At 34.2% G+C, this 16,819-nt stretch overlaps 2 protein-coding genes across 2 annotated transcripts; both read right to left on the bottom strand.

Moving 5' to 3' along the window:
- Positions 1-830: 830 nt before the first annotated feature.
- Positions 831-1,382, bottom strand: LOC113782409 (dirigent protein 2-like). Its single transcript, XM_027328302.1, has one exon. It carries the CDS (start codon positions 1,380-1,382, stop codon positions 831-833), a length of 552 nt encoding a protein of 183 aa, XP_027184103.1.
- A 9,033-nt stretch (positions 1,383-10,415) lies between these two features.
- Positions 10,416-10,961, bottom strand: LOC113782408 (dirigent protein 2-like). Its single transcript, XM_027328301.1, has one exon. It carries the CDS (start codon positions 10,959-10,961, stop codon positions 10,416-10,418), a length of 546 nt encoding a protein of 181 aa, XP_027184102.1.
- Between the last annotated feature and the right edge of the window lie 5,858 nt (positions 10,962-16,819).

The raw sequence follows: 16,819 nt of genomic DNA, 5'->3' as shown, positions 1-16,819 counted from the left end.
AGGTTTTTAAAATTGTAACGAACGAGGAAACCTCGTCAAGTGCTAATGACGTGGGCATGATTGAAGACTATTTTGTTAATTGTGATGCATGATTCAGAATTCCTCGGCTGTTTAACCAATCATACAGGGATCCGTTTGGTCATTAAAATTTTGGAACCTTTGAGGTCATTCGCAAAAAACTTAATGCCAGCTCAATGGTTTGTCGTTTGGTATATTCGAATTTTCGCACAGCTCATGCATTGGGAAGCGGTTAGTGGTCCAAAGGTTGTCCGAGCAGTATTGCAATACTTGCAAAGAACCGAATTTTCACTTTCACACAGCCCTTGCTTTGGAAAGCCAATAATGGTCCTAAGTTTGTCGGGGCAGTGCTAAAATAATTGCAAAGAACCAAATTTTCGTACGTCATGGATGTCCTCCAAATGGGGCCAGTATCAGCCTCACCTTGATCACCCTTCCAGCTCACTAAAGAAACATAATATAGTAGTCTTCATCCGAGGAGTTTGTCCAACAAAGAGGGTAGCTTGTGAAAAAGAATTTACACTCTCAAACAAATTTTTTGTGATATACTCTATGTTAATTAATTAGACTGTTTCCTTTTCACCAAAATGTTGTTGTCATCTAGTAACAAAATTGCCAATGGTTGAAAGGCTCTGATTTTTAAGTTAAGCCATGTTGACCTGATATCAGTCCCAGCAGCCGGAAATTGGCTAATTGGACTGTATTACGAAAAATTATAAGATCAAGGTGCTTAAGGCTAAAATTGAAAGTTGAGGGCATAAATTACAATGTAAGTAATAGTTGATGGGTGCAAAGTGAAATTAATCCATATATTAATGAAAAGCAATACCCCGGGAGTCATCCGGTATGTCCTGTCTAATGTAGAGGTTCAACCTTAAAGTAAGATAACCTCCTACAGCGCTGAGCACCTCAGAGATAATATAACCTGTTGCATACCGAAATTGTTTGGTTCCTCCTATAATTGCAACTTCATTGACAAGCGTAGACCGCATGGCAATTCCTTTAAATTCCACAGTGCTACCCTTGTACATGCCATTAGTGAACAGAATTGTTGCAGCAAGCTCCATGTTGTTGCCATCAAGGGATGCTACTGCAGAAATGCCCTGCAAACGACCAACTACTGCGGATTTGAATGAATCGCTTTGTGTCAAGGTATTATCAATGACAAAAACAGTTCCAAATTGCTGATAGCCCCAAGTTACGTTGGGGAGACCAGCAACTGGGAAAATAGACTGAGCATCTCCACTTTGAAATTCATGGAGGTACACCGTCAAATTTGTGAACACAGTGTTTGATTGTCCTAAGCTCGCTAGTAAAAGCACGCTGAGAATTTGGAGGGATGCTATAGCTAAACTCTTTGCCATTGTTTTTTTCACAGAACCAAAGGAGGAGAAGAAAGAAGGAAAAAAGTTGGTGCGGTGTGAAGTATAATGCTGATGAATTGAGGAGGACTATTTGTAGGACCGCAGTTGAGGGGAACACAAAGATTTTCTTTTTTTTAGAAAAAATTTAAAAAAAAACGAAAATATTTGTTCCATAACCGCTTTTCAATTGAAAATGTTTGAACTCCAAGAATTAGACATCTTGAGTTCATGTCTATTTAATTGTGAAATATTTGACCAGATCTTTGTGTTTATCTAGAAATTTTAGCTATAATGTTGTTTAGGTTTAATCCGAGTGTATTGATGCGTACCTTTTATAGATAGTCCATAATCATATTAATAAGTGAATAAACATGCCAAGAAAACGGTATGAATGTTGGATAAAATGCGTCCATTTTCATTAGTGGATCGGAGTAGAAGTTTACTTCAAGTTGCCAACTATCATATCAATTAGGCATCCAATCCATGAAAGTAAACAAAGAAAGAAGGTCTGGCAGAGATCAACATCTTAGTTCCATTATTAGTCCAAAAAACGTGACGAACGTATTGATGCCTTGTCCTGGTCAAAATTAGAGGGTGCTTGGTTGGAGGGCATAGGAATCAAGAATTGGATTGAATCCCATAATTGTTGCTTGGCTGAAATCTTGGAATGAATTATAAAAACCAGCCACTCTCAATACCCAACTAGATTGGAGGGTTTTGATGAATCCCACATTTGATTCCAAATTCTTAAAAAAAAAAAAAAAAAAACCTTTTGGTCCCTTCTCTTCCTCACGTAGCTCTCTCTTCTTGCTCTCTCTCCACATCAACCCAATCTCTCTCTACCTCTTTACCTTCTTGTTACTCATTCTCCCCATCCTCCATGGTTGTCGCCACCCTCTTCTTGTCACTCACTTTTCCAATCCTCTATGGCAGCACCGAGATTCCCAGGGCTCTTCCTCTTAACTACCGACCCAATTGTCTTTTTATTTTTGCTGAAATATAGCTGCTGTGGAAGCCTTCCTTTGTGTTGACGATTGGGGTATTGAAATTATGCAAGTATACTCACAATTTCTGGTCATAAACTTTGACAAAATCAAATCCGGATCTGCTTCGGCTATCATTGCATCACTGGGATTGTTGCTTCTGAAGCTCCATTGTCTTTACCAAAATTGAATATAGATACTAATTGGTGGTGGCTAGGTGCTGGTTCAATGGGTATTGTCATGGTTGGGTGCTGGTTCAATGGGATTATGGTGGATATGTATGTGGGATAAGCATCTTGGTGAGGAAGATGAGAGATATGAAAAGAAAAAAGAAATTAAAGGTAAAAATTTGATTATTAAATTTGATACCCATTCCTTACCAATATTTACCAAGCACCTGCTTTTGTAATCATATCTTTGGCCAAAATCCATACTAACTTTTTTTGTATGATTCCAATTACAATTTCGATTCCTAAACTTGAGCCAAGCGCCCCCTTATAATTATTGTACGTGGGATTGTTGGAAAATAATTTAAGAAATTAAACCAAGTTTAATATATTTAGTTTATTAGTTTATTTAGTTATGTGTCGATTTGGCATGTTCAATGTCTCATTTTAGTTCTTAATCGTTGTGTCCTAGTACAAATTTGATTCTAAATTTGTGGATTTTCCTTTTCTTATGCTTAATTCATTTAGGCAATGGTAAGTCTAAATCCAAATAAGTGTCATTTTACAATTTTATTTGTTTTAAAAAAACTTTGCAATTTATAAATACTACTAGTCTAGTAAGAGAGTTGAGTTGAGTCTTAAAAAATGAGTTGAGTTGAGTTGAGTCGAGTCGAGTCTTGAGAGTAGGTTTGAAGGAAAACCTCATAATTGAGATTTGTAAGTTGTCATGAGTGAAAGGCTACGACTTGAAATTGTTATTATTGAGTTTTGAGTTAATAAAATTATTGAGTATTTGTTTATATATTTATTCTCCTCCTTTTCCCACATATTTTTATATGTATTAAAATTGCTTTCGCTGTGCATTTATTTTTGTGCCAACAAGTGATATCAATGCTTTAGACTTTGATCCTGGGGCTTGGTACTTGTTCATGAAATTAAAGTATCGATTCGTATTATTTTTCATATTGTGACGTTTTTATCTTTGATGATAAAAACGATTTTAAGATTTGGAGTTGGATGATGAAAAGATTTTTTCAAGTTTTTGGAATTTGGGATATTGTCCAAAAGGGATTCACAAAACTTGTTCAAGGTACGGAATTATCAAGTGATGCAGTTAAAGAATTAGAGAGAAATAGACAGTTGGATTGTAAGGCATTTTATCATCGCAACACCCAAGTCCAATTGCATGTAGCAAATAAATTCATGCATGCAAAGACGACAAAGGAGGTTTGGAAATTTTTAATGAATTCTTATTGTGGTCATGTTGGAAAAGAAATTTATGATGACGAAAAAGAGACAGATTTTTTTTTCATGAGACAAATAAAGAGAAATTATAGAAGTTGCGGGTGCACATGAAGTTGAGAAATGTGTTCAAAAGTAAAATTCACAAGCGGATGAGAAAAAGAGCGAAATTATTGATGAACTTAAATATGCAACTGAAGATCCTATCAATGTAGAAATTCTTGATTTCGTTAGAGTTGATAAATTTTTTGAGGAGAAAAATCAAATGATGAACTCAGTTGAAATCGATTATGGTATGGACAAATTAATTGAAGATTGTGGTACTATTAAAGTTAATGCAGCTGTTAGTGTGAAAAAATTAAAGGAAAAAAATGGTAATGTTGAAAATCTCGGTGGTGGAAATTATGATTTTCTGAGATGCATGAATATACTTTCTGTTATGATTACTTGGACTGAAGCCTGCATTTCTTCTCCCAACCTTTCAGTGAACATTAATGGTGAGTTGAACGAGTATTTTGGGTGTGGAAGGGGTCTTAGGCAGGGTGACCCTATATATACACATCAATTTGTTCTTTGTATGGAAATATTTCATGGCATCTTGGCAGAATTTACTAAGAATAAAGCTTTTGATTACCATTGAAGGTGTAAACAAGACAAGATCGCTCATTTGTGCTTTGCTGATGATCTGATTTTACCCTCTAAAGGTAATTGCAGCATTGTCAATGTTATTGAAAATGTCTTGGATGTGTTTCAAAGGATTTCAGGTTTGACACCAAACAGATCCAAAAGTAAAATGGTGTTTGCTGGGATTACTAATACTGAGAAGATGTCCATGTTACGATGCTTGGGATTTGAAGAAGGCAGACTTCCTATCAGATATTTAGGCATACCTTTGATAACGTCTAAATTTTAAGCAACTGATTGTAAGCTCTGCTAGAAAAAACAATAGCTCGAATTAAATCATAGATTAACAAGCGCCTTTCATATGCTGGATGACTTCAATTGATACAGTGTGTTGTTCTCCATCCAAATTTATTGGTCACGTTTGTTTATTCTTCCAAAAAAGGTAAGTGCAAAGATTGACCGAATCTTTCGAGCCTTTCTTTTGGAAAGGAACTCAACTTAAAAAAACTGGTGCAAAGGTGGCTTGAGACAACATTTGTATATTCTAAAGAAGAAGGTGGTTTGGGTATTTAAAAAGTTTCAGAATGAAATAAAGCAGCCATGGTCAAACATATATCTCACATCTTGTCCAAAGATTCAGGGTCAATTTGGACAAAATGGGTTAGATCTAATTTTCTTAAAGATGGAAACTTTTAGGCTATTAAACCACCTTGTAATTGCTCTTGGGGTTAGTTAAAATTACTAAAATTGAGACAAGAGGTGATATAGTGTTTTAAACATGTTATTAGAAGTAGTGAATTTACGTTTCTTTGGTGGGACTATTGGCATCCAACAGCAGGTCTCCATCTTTTGCTTGAAAGGCAGATTCTCAGGCAATCCAGCCTTGGGAAGATTTGACAAAGTTGAGAAAATTATACATGCTGATACTTGGAGTCTGCCTCGACTTCCTACAGCAAACATGAGAAATTTGGCTGACAACATGCCTGATTCTGTGCCTTCAAGTGCTACAAAAGACAAGGTGGTGTATTGTGTAGAGAAGGAAGAAGAATTCAGTGTGCAAAAGGTTTGGAATTTCTTTGGATCACGCAGACTCATTGTCACTTGGCGCAACACTGTTTGGTATCCAAAACCTATTCCCTGTCGTTCCTTCATCCTTTTATTGGCTGTTCAAAAGAGACTATCAACCCAGGATAAACTTCTATTTTTTTTTTCCGGAAACGATAGAAATATTTATTGCTAATAAGAGAGCAGTACAATATATGAGCAAGGGCTCAAACTTGGACTTTACAAGAGTGTACTAAAACACTGAGGGTCTAAAAACTCCTCATCAAAGTGAATATGCATTGCTTTCTTACTCAATCTACAAAAATAATGCATCAGTATTTTAATCAAAGTTTCAGAAGTTTAAAAAGTTTATTATATTTGGAATGAAAGAAACCAAAGGATATTCAAAAACTATAATATTGATGCTATAAGTTTACAAAAACAAGTATGCTTCTTAGTGAGAAGTAGGCTAATGTTCTTGACAGGGATGACTAAGGATATGTTTGAAGAAATTGAAGTTTAAAAACTGAAATATAAAATATAAAATCTAAAGAATTAATCCATTAAGTACTAAATCTAGTTCATTTGAATGTATATCATATTTAGTGATAAACGAATAGTTTATCACTTATTTTCTGGAGCAAATTTTGTTTAGAAAATTCAATATCACTTAATTAATTCAGATGTTCTATTTTTTGTTATCAAATGTATCTAATCATACTAAAATCTAAACTTAATAAATTTAAATGTTGAATTGAATTATTAAAAGAGATCTAAGGCTCAACCCAATATGTGACTGTAACGCGAATGGATTTTGTCTCAATCTATATTTCTGCCGTAGCTATTCATCCAATTTGCCCTATCCATATTCTCTAATCAACATGTGAGAATATTCTTGCTGCGGTATAACCTTGTGGGATGAAGCTTGTTTTATCTTTTCAAAACTGCTCTAGTTATAATTTGGTTGTAACATTGTTGGCTAGATTTTGTTTGTGCATGTCCCATTTTTTATTTGACTGATTCCATATTGTGGATCAACTTTATCGTAGTGATTGTAACACACATTTTGTTGCTTGAGAATATATTTTAACTTGCCCCCGAAAAATTTTCTATTCTGCAAACCTAACCAAAATGGGAGACTATGGTGCTTTGATTAATCGTTAATACGGAAATTAATACGGCTTAACCATCAGCCAACAACTTTGACATCAAAGCTGGTGGAGCGCCATTTTGCATAGAAGAATTAGAAAACTATTCTGCAAAAGAAAAACAGAAGATTGAAAACTAACCTATGCTCGAATTTGGGAAAATGTAACGTTAAGACAAAGAGTTGGTAATAATACTGTTCTACCTATGATTGTTGTATGAAAATTTGATATAATAGTTTTATTTCACGAGGTTTTGTATCTTCTCAATGTTGCATCACAATTGGTGGTGAATAAATAAACAAGAAGTATAACATGGATTCTTTTAGGGTATCATTAGCATATGTAAAATTACACTTAACTTATTATGCGAAAACACGCAATTACAAATATTCCATCAATGTATTTAGATACTTTTCTACATTAACTATATTTAAAAAAAAAAACTAATCCTTGGGACGCATCTCTTAGCGATAGGGACCCGTTAGTCAAATCGTATTTGTATTCGGCAATGATATGTCTTATATGTTTTAGAAGAAGGATTTGGCTGAAGGGATAGTTCATTAAGAGGGGTTTCAAGTATTAATTGTTTTGGGCAAGAATGAAATTAATTTGAAAAAGTGACTAAATGCACACAACGCATAATAAATATAAATGGGCATTTACACAGTAAATCAAGATTAATTTAGGTGTAATAACAGTGTCTATTGGCAATATATTGGAAAAATCTTAATAAGAAAATTGACATAATTGCGAAAGTGATTCTGACTTCAAATTGCGTGTTTCCACCAAATCCAAATAAAGTGAGATTTATTTTCTTTGATGTACAATGATCGGGTGGGATAACTGTCATCTGTTACTTTAGAGCTGCATGTTTGGTGATCTATTGACCATCGACTATTCCATCGATGAATATATTTATTACTGGAATAGATTTCTTTTTTTTTTTTTTTTGATAAAACAGAAGTCAGTTGGAAATTGTCTAGTATGATTTGTTTGACAAAACAATCTGTACTAATGACCAAAAATACATAAAATATTTCACAGTTATATATTTTATCTTTAAAATCATTAAATTTAATAGAGTTATAAAATATAAAAAATTACATTGTAAATTGTAGACCATTGGATTTGATCAATTGTACAAGCTGCTCCTTAGATATCTATGTATATCAATTTCCTCAGATCTATTATGTAATTGTTTTAAACTCAAAATTGATGTTGAAATTTGACAAAAAGAGTCAAAAAATTTTATATCTAACATATATATATATACATATATGTATGTGTGTAAAAACTCTTAGATCTGGGAAAAAATAACAAAAAAAAAAACTCTGACTAAGATAGTTTTGGAGAGAAGAAAACTCTCATTGGTAAAACATTAGGAGAGACTTCATTAAACATAAAATAAAAACGAAGGAAGAGGAGAGGAAAGACGACCTTGGTTTGAGACCAAGATCTCCTTTCTATGGAGGAAGAAAGGTAAAGAGAAGGTTGAAAGTGATGAGAAGGCAAAGACAACGGATGGGTAAAAAGAAAAGAAGCCAAGACGTTTATTAGAATGGATTCTAATATCACATAATCAACCAATGATTACCGGAAATCCACAAATATGCCCAATGCATCAGCAAGCTATTTATTTCAAGATCTTAATTCAATTTTATTAATTCATTTCAAAAAAATTGTTGAGCATGGTACCAGACACGTTAGGAGAATTTATTATTTTTTGAGAGACAATAATCTCACCAGTATTTTTTAAAGCAACAAATAAACAACCATTTACTTTATAAATCAACCAATTGAGCATGCCTTCATTTGTCACTTCAAAGTTACCCTGCCACGTAAGGCATTGTGTATTCCAAAGATGAATATAACCACTGGATTAGACTAATCTTTAGTTAATTAACCAATGATTATCAGAAACCCATAGATAAGACAAGACAAATGCATCAGCAGGATATGCATTTGAAGATCTTAAATCAATTTAAAGATTTTTTAGCATCGTCTGTTACACGTTAGGAGATTTCGGAAATGCTTGACAGTCAAAAGTAGCTATATATATATATATATATAACTAGTTAGGTAAAAAGTCATTTCCCATTGTAAAAGATGGCGAATTAAGTAATTTAAAGAAATTGACTTTAGAGGCTATCCTACCCCCATTTATACTAAGGAGTGCTTATAAAATTATCAGTCTCAATTTTACTCTGCAGCGTAGGTAATAACAAAATAAATATAAATAGTAAAATAATAAAAGTTGCGACTAATATAATAATATGTAAAAATATAATAAATTTTAAGACACGAATCTCAATTAGCATGAAAATTTATTGTGTTTTTACTTGTTATTGTGTTAGCATGGTGTAGGACATGTTAGTGGTCCTAAGGTTGCCCCGGCATGGCAATACTAAAATAATTGCAATTAATTTTATTTGGATTACTATTTTAAAATTTTTTTATAAAAAATATATATATTTTAACAATTTGATATATATAAAATAAAAAAATAATTTAAAAATATACTTATAAAAAACATAAAAAATTTTCTTCGAAAAACTACAATTCAAACAAGACTACGTCATAAAAGTCCTTGAAAGGGAGCCGGCATCAGCCTCATCCTGAGCACCCTTCCAGCTCCGCAAAGAAACATAATCTACTACAGTAGTAGTCCAACGAGGTTAGCTCGTGAAAAGGAATTTACACTCTTAACTTAAATAATCCATGGGTTACATAATGATGAAACTACAGTAATCCATTTTTCACGAGTTTTAGCATCAATCATGACTCTTGGGTACAGTTGGCTGCGTTACAAACAATAACTCAAGTAGGGTCATTCATTTCATTAATATATTCTCTGCTTTTATAATCTTTCAAGTTGAACATTGCAGGTGGTTTGTTAATACTTGATTTTAATATTCGCAAAATTCATGTAAATCATTAATTTATTGAAAGTACATACAATCAACACAAATCTGTACTAGTATTAAATTTTCTGTGGTAAACATAATAAAAGTCCTACGTTTACCTAAAAAAACAAGGATTGTTTATATTGAAATTGATTCTCATAGCATATCTTCCGGAATTACTGATATTCCCTTCCTCTGTTCTAAAATGTTTGTTACACTTTTCATTTTGAGATGTCGTAAAATATCTGTCATGTTACAAAAGTCAAAAAAGTATTTTTAGCCTCCATTCTCAATGTTATCCTTTTTTCTGTCCATACAAATCTTATATTCAAATTCAAAATTTAAAATTTAGAGACTAAGATTAAAAAAAAGGAGTACAAACATCATAATTAAAAAATTATTTTCAAAAAAATTGGATTCTCAAAAAACGACAAACATATTCAGCCAGATGAACTACTATTTACATCTCAATCAACGGAAGCAAAATAGTGTCGGCAGCAAAACGATATCTCAACCAACGGACGCAAAATAGTGTCGGCAGCAAAATAAGACATTTCATATTTGTTTCGTTCACATCTTGATGTTAACCATTAGCAGACTTAGTGGAGTATATTGCTCCAGAGGTCAAGGTACCTCTTTTCTGGCTGTGGTGCGTCACTGATGCTTTACTTTGTTTATATAAGAAGAAGAAGAAAATCCAACAAAACCGACACTGAGTATTGCAAAGTTCAAACCATATTGTTTCATTGATAGAGTTCAATTTCCCAAATGTCAAGTCCATCAAGAAACATACACTTCACACCATACCATTCTTTCTAATACATGGAGAAACTCTTGGCCAGATGATGACCTATAGCTCCGAGGGTCAAGTTTATTTTAACTTTATTTATAAAATTATATATACACACACACACATCAGTTATTAACGAGCAGCAGTATCAGGGAAGTCTTCCGGTATATCCTGTCTAATGTAGAGGTCCCACCTTGCAACAACCAGATCTGCTGCTACGGTCACCGGCTGGACGGTAGTATACCCTGTTGCATACACAAATCGATTGGTTCCTCCTACAATTGCCGTTTGATTGACATCCGCAGACGAAATTCCCTTTAATTCCACAGTGCTACCACTGTACTCTCCGGTGGTGAAGTGAATACTTGCGAGAACCTGTATGGTGGTGCCATCAAGGGATACTACTCCACCAATGCCTTGTAAACGACCAACTAGTTGCGATTTGATTGAAGCGCTTTGTGTCAAGATATTATCAGCGACGTAAACACTTCCAAATTGGCTAAAGGACCAAGTTACGTTGCGGAGACCTGCAACTAGGAAAGCAGACTGACCAGCTCCGCTTCGAACTTCATGTTCGTACACCGTCAAATGTGTGACCGACGTCCTTGACTGTGCCAAGCTTGCTAGCAAAAACAGGCTGAGAATTTGGAGGGATGCTATGGCTAAACTCTTCGCCATTGTTTTGTTGCAGAAACAAAGGAGGAGAAGAAAGAAGGAAACGAGTTAGTGTGGTGTTAGGTGCACAACTGATGAGGAGTATTTATGGGACCGCAGTTGTGGGGAACAGAACCATTCCCTTTTTCTTAACAAAAAATCAAGAAAAAAAAAAGGAAAAAAAGCTTGTTACGTAATCGCTTTTCAATTGCAGCATTGGAAAATCCTTTTGTCACAATAGGTAACTCGGCGGCAGTTATAACATATAAATTTTAATGTACTAAAATTTAAATTTGACTCCGCTTATTGTGGCGTCTTAGCTCCGCTCCTGTGCCTACGCCTCTTAAATCCCAAGAATTTTCAAGGCCCCAAGCTCCAATTCTTGACCAATCCCTCGATTCATTGCACATTATTTGGTAGTGTCTGCATCTGTTAGATTAATTTTTGCCGTGAGAGTGCAGGCATTGCACAATGGAACTAGGACTGGCGATTGTAGAAGCCAAGGAACCCCTTGAAGTGGACAGGGAGTCGAAGTTTACTTCAAGTTGCCAACTATCATTTGAATCAGGCATCAGTCAATGAAATTAAACAAAGAAAGACGGCCAGGCAGAGAGATACAACATCTTAGTCCCAGTATTAGTCCAAAAAACATGCTGAAAGTTTTGTTGTTATTTTCCATGTTTGAAGACTTTCTCGTTATTTTGCTCCTTATTGTAAAATTTGTAGAAAAATTTTTGTGTACATGAGGGTTTGGAAAAATTGAAAAACTTTTTTTTTTCCTTCCCCACACCAGATTTGCTCTTCCTCTTAATGAAGTATGAATTAATGAAGGCTTTTTCGTTTTTTTGGGCGATGAGTGAAGGTTATTATTGTAGGACTGTAATTATAGAACCGTCAAAAAATTTGGAACTTCGTCTAAAACTCATATAGAGAATGGTCAAAGACAAACCTATTTACCCAAAGAAAAAATTGTTAAAAATAAACCTGAGTAACGTTTAAAATTAATACTAGTAATAAAATGCCACTAGTAATAGTAAAGCCAAGCCTCGGCTTTGACTACTCTCTGGCCATATAGAGCAGATAAGGGCGGATTGATATATTTATAGGCCTATAATGTTTCTTTGTTGCATTAGTCGCAGCCACAAGTTTCAATAGAGAAGAAATTTCTTTGCCTAGTCCGGTAAATTCTTGTGGGTTACTTGAGTGGTTAATAGTATAATTCTTTACAGGATAAAGCTCTACGACTTTTTTTGCCTCCATGCATTGAATTTTAGAGTCACCCCACTTAAGATTGCAACAAAGCCTAATTTCATAGTTCCACATGAATCAATCTTGAACAGCAGAGGATATTATGGTTCTTTAATTGGTTGGTACGAACTTAAGACCTGCTTATCGTGATATTTTCTTTCTTTCTTGCCTTTGGACTTTTGCCTGGATGAAATTATTGTCAATTCTTGACTAATTAAATTGAAAGGATAAAAAAAACTCCTCTCGCTCCCTTCTTTTTGAACTCTTCCATCAAGACCTTCTTCATCTCTCCCATGGGAGAGAGACCAAATCTGGTCTTTACGCATGAGAGGAAGTACTCTTTATAGTTTTTAGTTTTTCTTATTTGAATAAATTTTTTCCAAAGATTTTCTAATAAGATGTTCTTCTCCCTAAATTATTCTAGTGAGAGTTTTATTCTCTTCTGGATTTTTCCTTGCTAGAGTTTTTTAGGTTTTTATCTTTGTGGAATTTGAGATTTTGTAGATCTAGAATTTAGTTTCTCATATTTGCAATTTCTCCACTATTGTTAGATCTAAATTTCTCTTTGAACTTGAAATAGTTTTAAATAGATTTGATTGTCAGCAGACATGCACTGATGTATTGAACTACAATGATTCATTCGGATGGAAAATATACAGAAGCATTAATTTTATCTTTATTTGTATTGTTTTCTTAGATTTATTATATCTATTGATTTCAGATCCATATATATCTGTGTCATATTTGTTTGATGTATTTTCTGCTATTAGTGCAGATTTGCTTGAATGAAATGATCTTTTCTTTCAAAAAAAATTGAAAGGATAAAAAGGCTATCCCTTTGACAATTGACAGTATTTAGCCAGCAATTTGACATCTAAGAAGGTCTTTCAATGAGAAATTAAATCAAATCTTAGTCGCTAGTTCTCCCATTTGCATTTAAGTTTTTTTTTTTTTTTTTTGAGAAAACCATGATATGATCAAATTCAAAAACATTATAAACATAGATAAAGGTCCTATATATTTTACAGTACGGTTAAACCGTGCAATTTATAAATTGCTCATAATATCAGCACACAGAAAATTCTTACAAGCCGCATAGGAGAACTAGAAAATTAGCATAACTCTTCTAGCATAAATTATGCTTCAACTGTCTAGCAAAATAATATAAAATAAAAAAATCATTCATGGTAACAATAAGTCCTGACTGGTATCTTATTTCCATTATGGTCAATGTATGTAACATGATTGATGGTAACACTGATATGAATTTCTACCTAATGCAGATATTCAACCATAAAGGAGTATATGAAATAAATGAAAAATCAATCATACTCTCACCACAAGAAAAGGTTAAAAATTAACAGAAGACATTGGCTTGAGACGACTTCATGGTTTGGTACTAGACTGGAAATTGCTACAAAGGTTCTTTTATTCGCAACTATTAATAGTCAAAAAATTTAGGACTCGTAAGAAAAGTTAAAGCGAGTTAGTGTGTACCTGGAATATAGATAGGGATGCAATTTCGTACCTTAGAATATTGTGTGGGTATCTATGTGATCTTGATAAAGCAAAAAATGAGAGCGGATTCCCTAAACTTTTTTTTCTTCTGGTGTGCCTGAAGCTTTGATATATATATATATATATATATAATAGAAATTATCGTATAAGACAACGCATTTAGAAATCAACATATTAATCAATTAAAAAGAGAAAATCTTTATAGACAACATATTTTTCATAAGGGGGTGGTAAAATCAATCATTTTTCTTTTTCTTTTGTAAAATTCTTTGCTAAAATGTGCTCATTAAAATTTTTGTATGTTGCTATATGAGGGGCTTTATATTACAATCTTCAGTTGAATATGTTGGTATTTTTCGTATAAATTAAGTTCTGAATTTGTTGATTTAGAAAATAAATATAGACAAACTAAACAAGAGAAATCACTACTACTTTTAATAGGATATATCCCAAATCTAGATTCTGGGGCTAGCGCACTAATTTGAGCAAATTCACTCAAAAACCAAAAATACCCTCCATCAATTAATGACTTGCATGGAAGAAAATAGTTTAATTACAATAAGTCCCTTAAGGTATGGCCTAATTCTCACTTTACTCCCTAACTTTTAAATTATGTCACTTTACCCCTTATGAGATAAAATTGCCCCTTCATTAACTTTGTCCTTTTTTGTTATCTTCGTCCCATTTTTTTCATAACTTCTCTTCACTCTAGAGCCCTAAATTTCTTTAAATGATTAACGAAAATACAAAAAATAAAAAAATAAAAAAAAAATCATAGACTATTAAAAGAAAAAAAAAGAAAATAGTAAGAGGCAGCATTTGGATTGGAGCAAAGGGAAAGGAATTACAGACGCTCCATTTTTGGGATATAGACATAGAATTTGCATAGAGAGATTTTAAAAAAATCCTTGTCCTGTATCCCTCAATTCTTTAAGCCATAATTTGAAGTTCTTCATTTGTTAAAATTCATTAATTATGCAATGCATTATATTTAAAGTTCTTCATATTAGGCAGATGAAAAGATTAATTTACAAAAAAATAAATTCAAGCATCAGCGGCATAATATAACGACGGTGGCTATGAGACAAATGCAGTTGATGGATGAAAGCTAGAAATCCTAAAAGGCATAAAAAGGGAAGTTGGCTTCCGAATATGAGCAGCAGTAATGGTAATGGTCAACTATGGGCACCATGATTAGGTGGCTAAATGTGGAATTTTACCTTAACATGTTAGTATTGTACAGATTGAGTTGGGTTAGTAGTACATTGGTCTTGTTGCCTTACTACGTGGAAGCAATTGGAGGCTGGTGAAGTTGCATGTCTGTCTAAAATACTCCAAATGCAAATTTAGTGTTTTTTGCGCTGGCAGTCTCTTCTTCCCACCTATGTTTAAAACTATGTACCCCACCTATGTTTTGCATAGAGGTATCTTTTTTTTTTTTTTTTCTGAAACGATAGGAATATATTGATCAAAACATAACTATACACTTGTAGAGCAACGGCTCCAAGAAACTTTACAAAGGTGTTAGACACCTTGAGGATTGTTCCATTCCTCATCAACATATATGCCTACAGCATAAGTACTCACAGATTTACTTATATTGTCAATTGCTATATCTAAACAAAATGAGCATTTTTGAAACAAAGAGCCTAAGTTGGCGATGTCATCTATCATAGTTGCCAGTCTAATGTCTTTAGTTTTCCTTGACATCAACGATGACAGAAGTTGCTTGTGGGGGATATGAACTTTCAGTTCTGGCCAATTTTTTCCTCTAGCCTTAATTAAAGCTAACCTTACTGTCTCAGCTAAGTCCAAAATTGAAATGTTTGTACCTTTGTCCCTCATGGCCCAAGCTGTCTTCACTTGACCCCTGTGATTCTTTGCCACCACTCCCCTTCCCAGCCATCTGGTGTCGTTATCCTCATAGACAGCTATGTGCAAATTGACTTCATTTGCTTCATCTCGTGCTTGAACATCTTCCATAGGTCCTCTGGATGTTTCAATATTGCTCATTGGTTCTTGTTTTTCCTTTGCTAACACCTGCTCCTGCCAATCTTTTTGAGCTTTGTGAACAATCTTCGAAGGGTGTTTCTGCTTTGAGTTGTATTGCCATTCATTCCTTGCCTTCCAAATTTGCCAAAGTATGTTGGTTGTTAGCTCAATGTGGCTCTGACCTTGTTTCCTTTTTGCTGCTTCCATTACTTCATTCCACCAATAGGAAAAGTTACCTGATTGCGCCAATATCCCATCCCACTGAATTGGTGCCATCTTCCACACCTCCCTAGCTCTCCTGCAGCTAAGCAGCATATGCTCTATGGTTTCCACTTGTTCGCCACATCCTTTGCAAATTGGATCACCCTTCCCTGTCCTTTTGTAGACCTGGTTGTTCACTGGTAGAATTCCTTTAATGCACTTCCACAAAAAATGTTTCAATTTTCCTTTTACGTTTAGCTTCCATAACTTCTTCCATATGTTGCTGAAATTGCTTGCCACACTTGTTTCCCCCAGAGCTTCTTCTTTGTTTTTCCTTTGTTCACTCCAGTCACACAAAAGTTTATAACCCGACTTCACAGTGTATTGACCAGTTTCACTATATATCCAATAGTTGCTGTCCTCTCTCCCTGACAAACTAACAGGTATCTGCAGGATCTTTTCAGCATCTTTTTTGTTGAAAGTTGAAAAAATTACGTACCTGTTCCATCGGAAGCCCCTAATCTAATGTTCAACCTTAGACACATCACAATTGGGAGGTTTGTCTGTTTGCACTCTACCATCCTTATTTCCTGGTATCCACCCATCGTTCCAGATGTTTATACTTCTGCCATTTCCCACCTTTCTTCTTGTTCCCTCTTGCACCAGGTCTCTTGAATCCATTAGACTTTGCCACATCCAAGAGGACTGTTTTGGTACTTTGCACTTGAGAATGGATTCATTGTTGAAATATTTCGCCTTCAACACTTTGCTCACCAGTAAGTTGGGGTTGGTCAGGATTCTCCATACTTGTTTCCCCAGAAGAGCTTTATTAAAGCTCTGTAGTTCTTTAAAGCCCAGCCCTCCCCACTTTTTACCTTGAGTCATCTTCTCCCAAGAACACCAGTGTATCTTGTTCTTTTCCT

Source organism: Coffea eugenioides, chromosome 9 (assembly GCF_003713205.1).
Source record: "Coffea eugenioides isolate CCC68of chromosome 9, Ceug_1.0, whole genome shotgun sequence".
Classification (NCBI taxonomy): domain Eukaryota; kingdom Viridiplantae; phylum Streptophyta; class Magnoliopsida; order Gentianales; family Rubiaceae; genus Coffea; species Coffea eugenioides.
The sequence above is the reverse complement of the archived record's forward strand: the minus strand, read 5'-3'. Positions and strand labels throughout refer to the sequence as shown.

Excerpts from the sequence above, each read along its gene's own strand:
- LOC113782409 (XM_027328302.1), bottom strand. The coding sequence starts at position 1,382 with ATGGCAAAGAGTTTAGCTATAGCATCCCTCCAAATTCTCAGCGTGCTT.
- LOC113782408 (XM_027328301.1), bottom strand. The coding sequence starts at position 10,961 with ATGGCGAAGAGTTTAGCCATAGCATCCCTCCAAATTCTCAGCCTGTTT.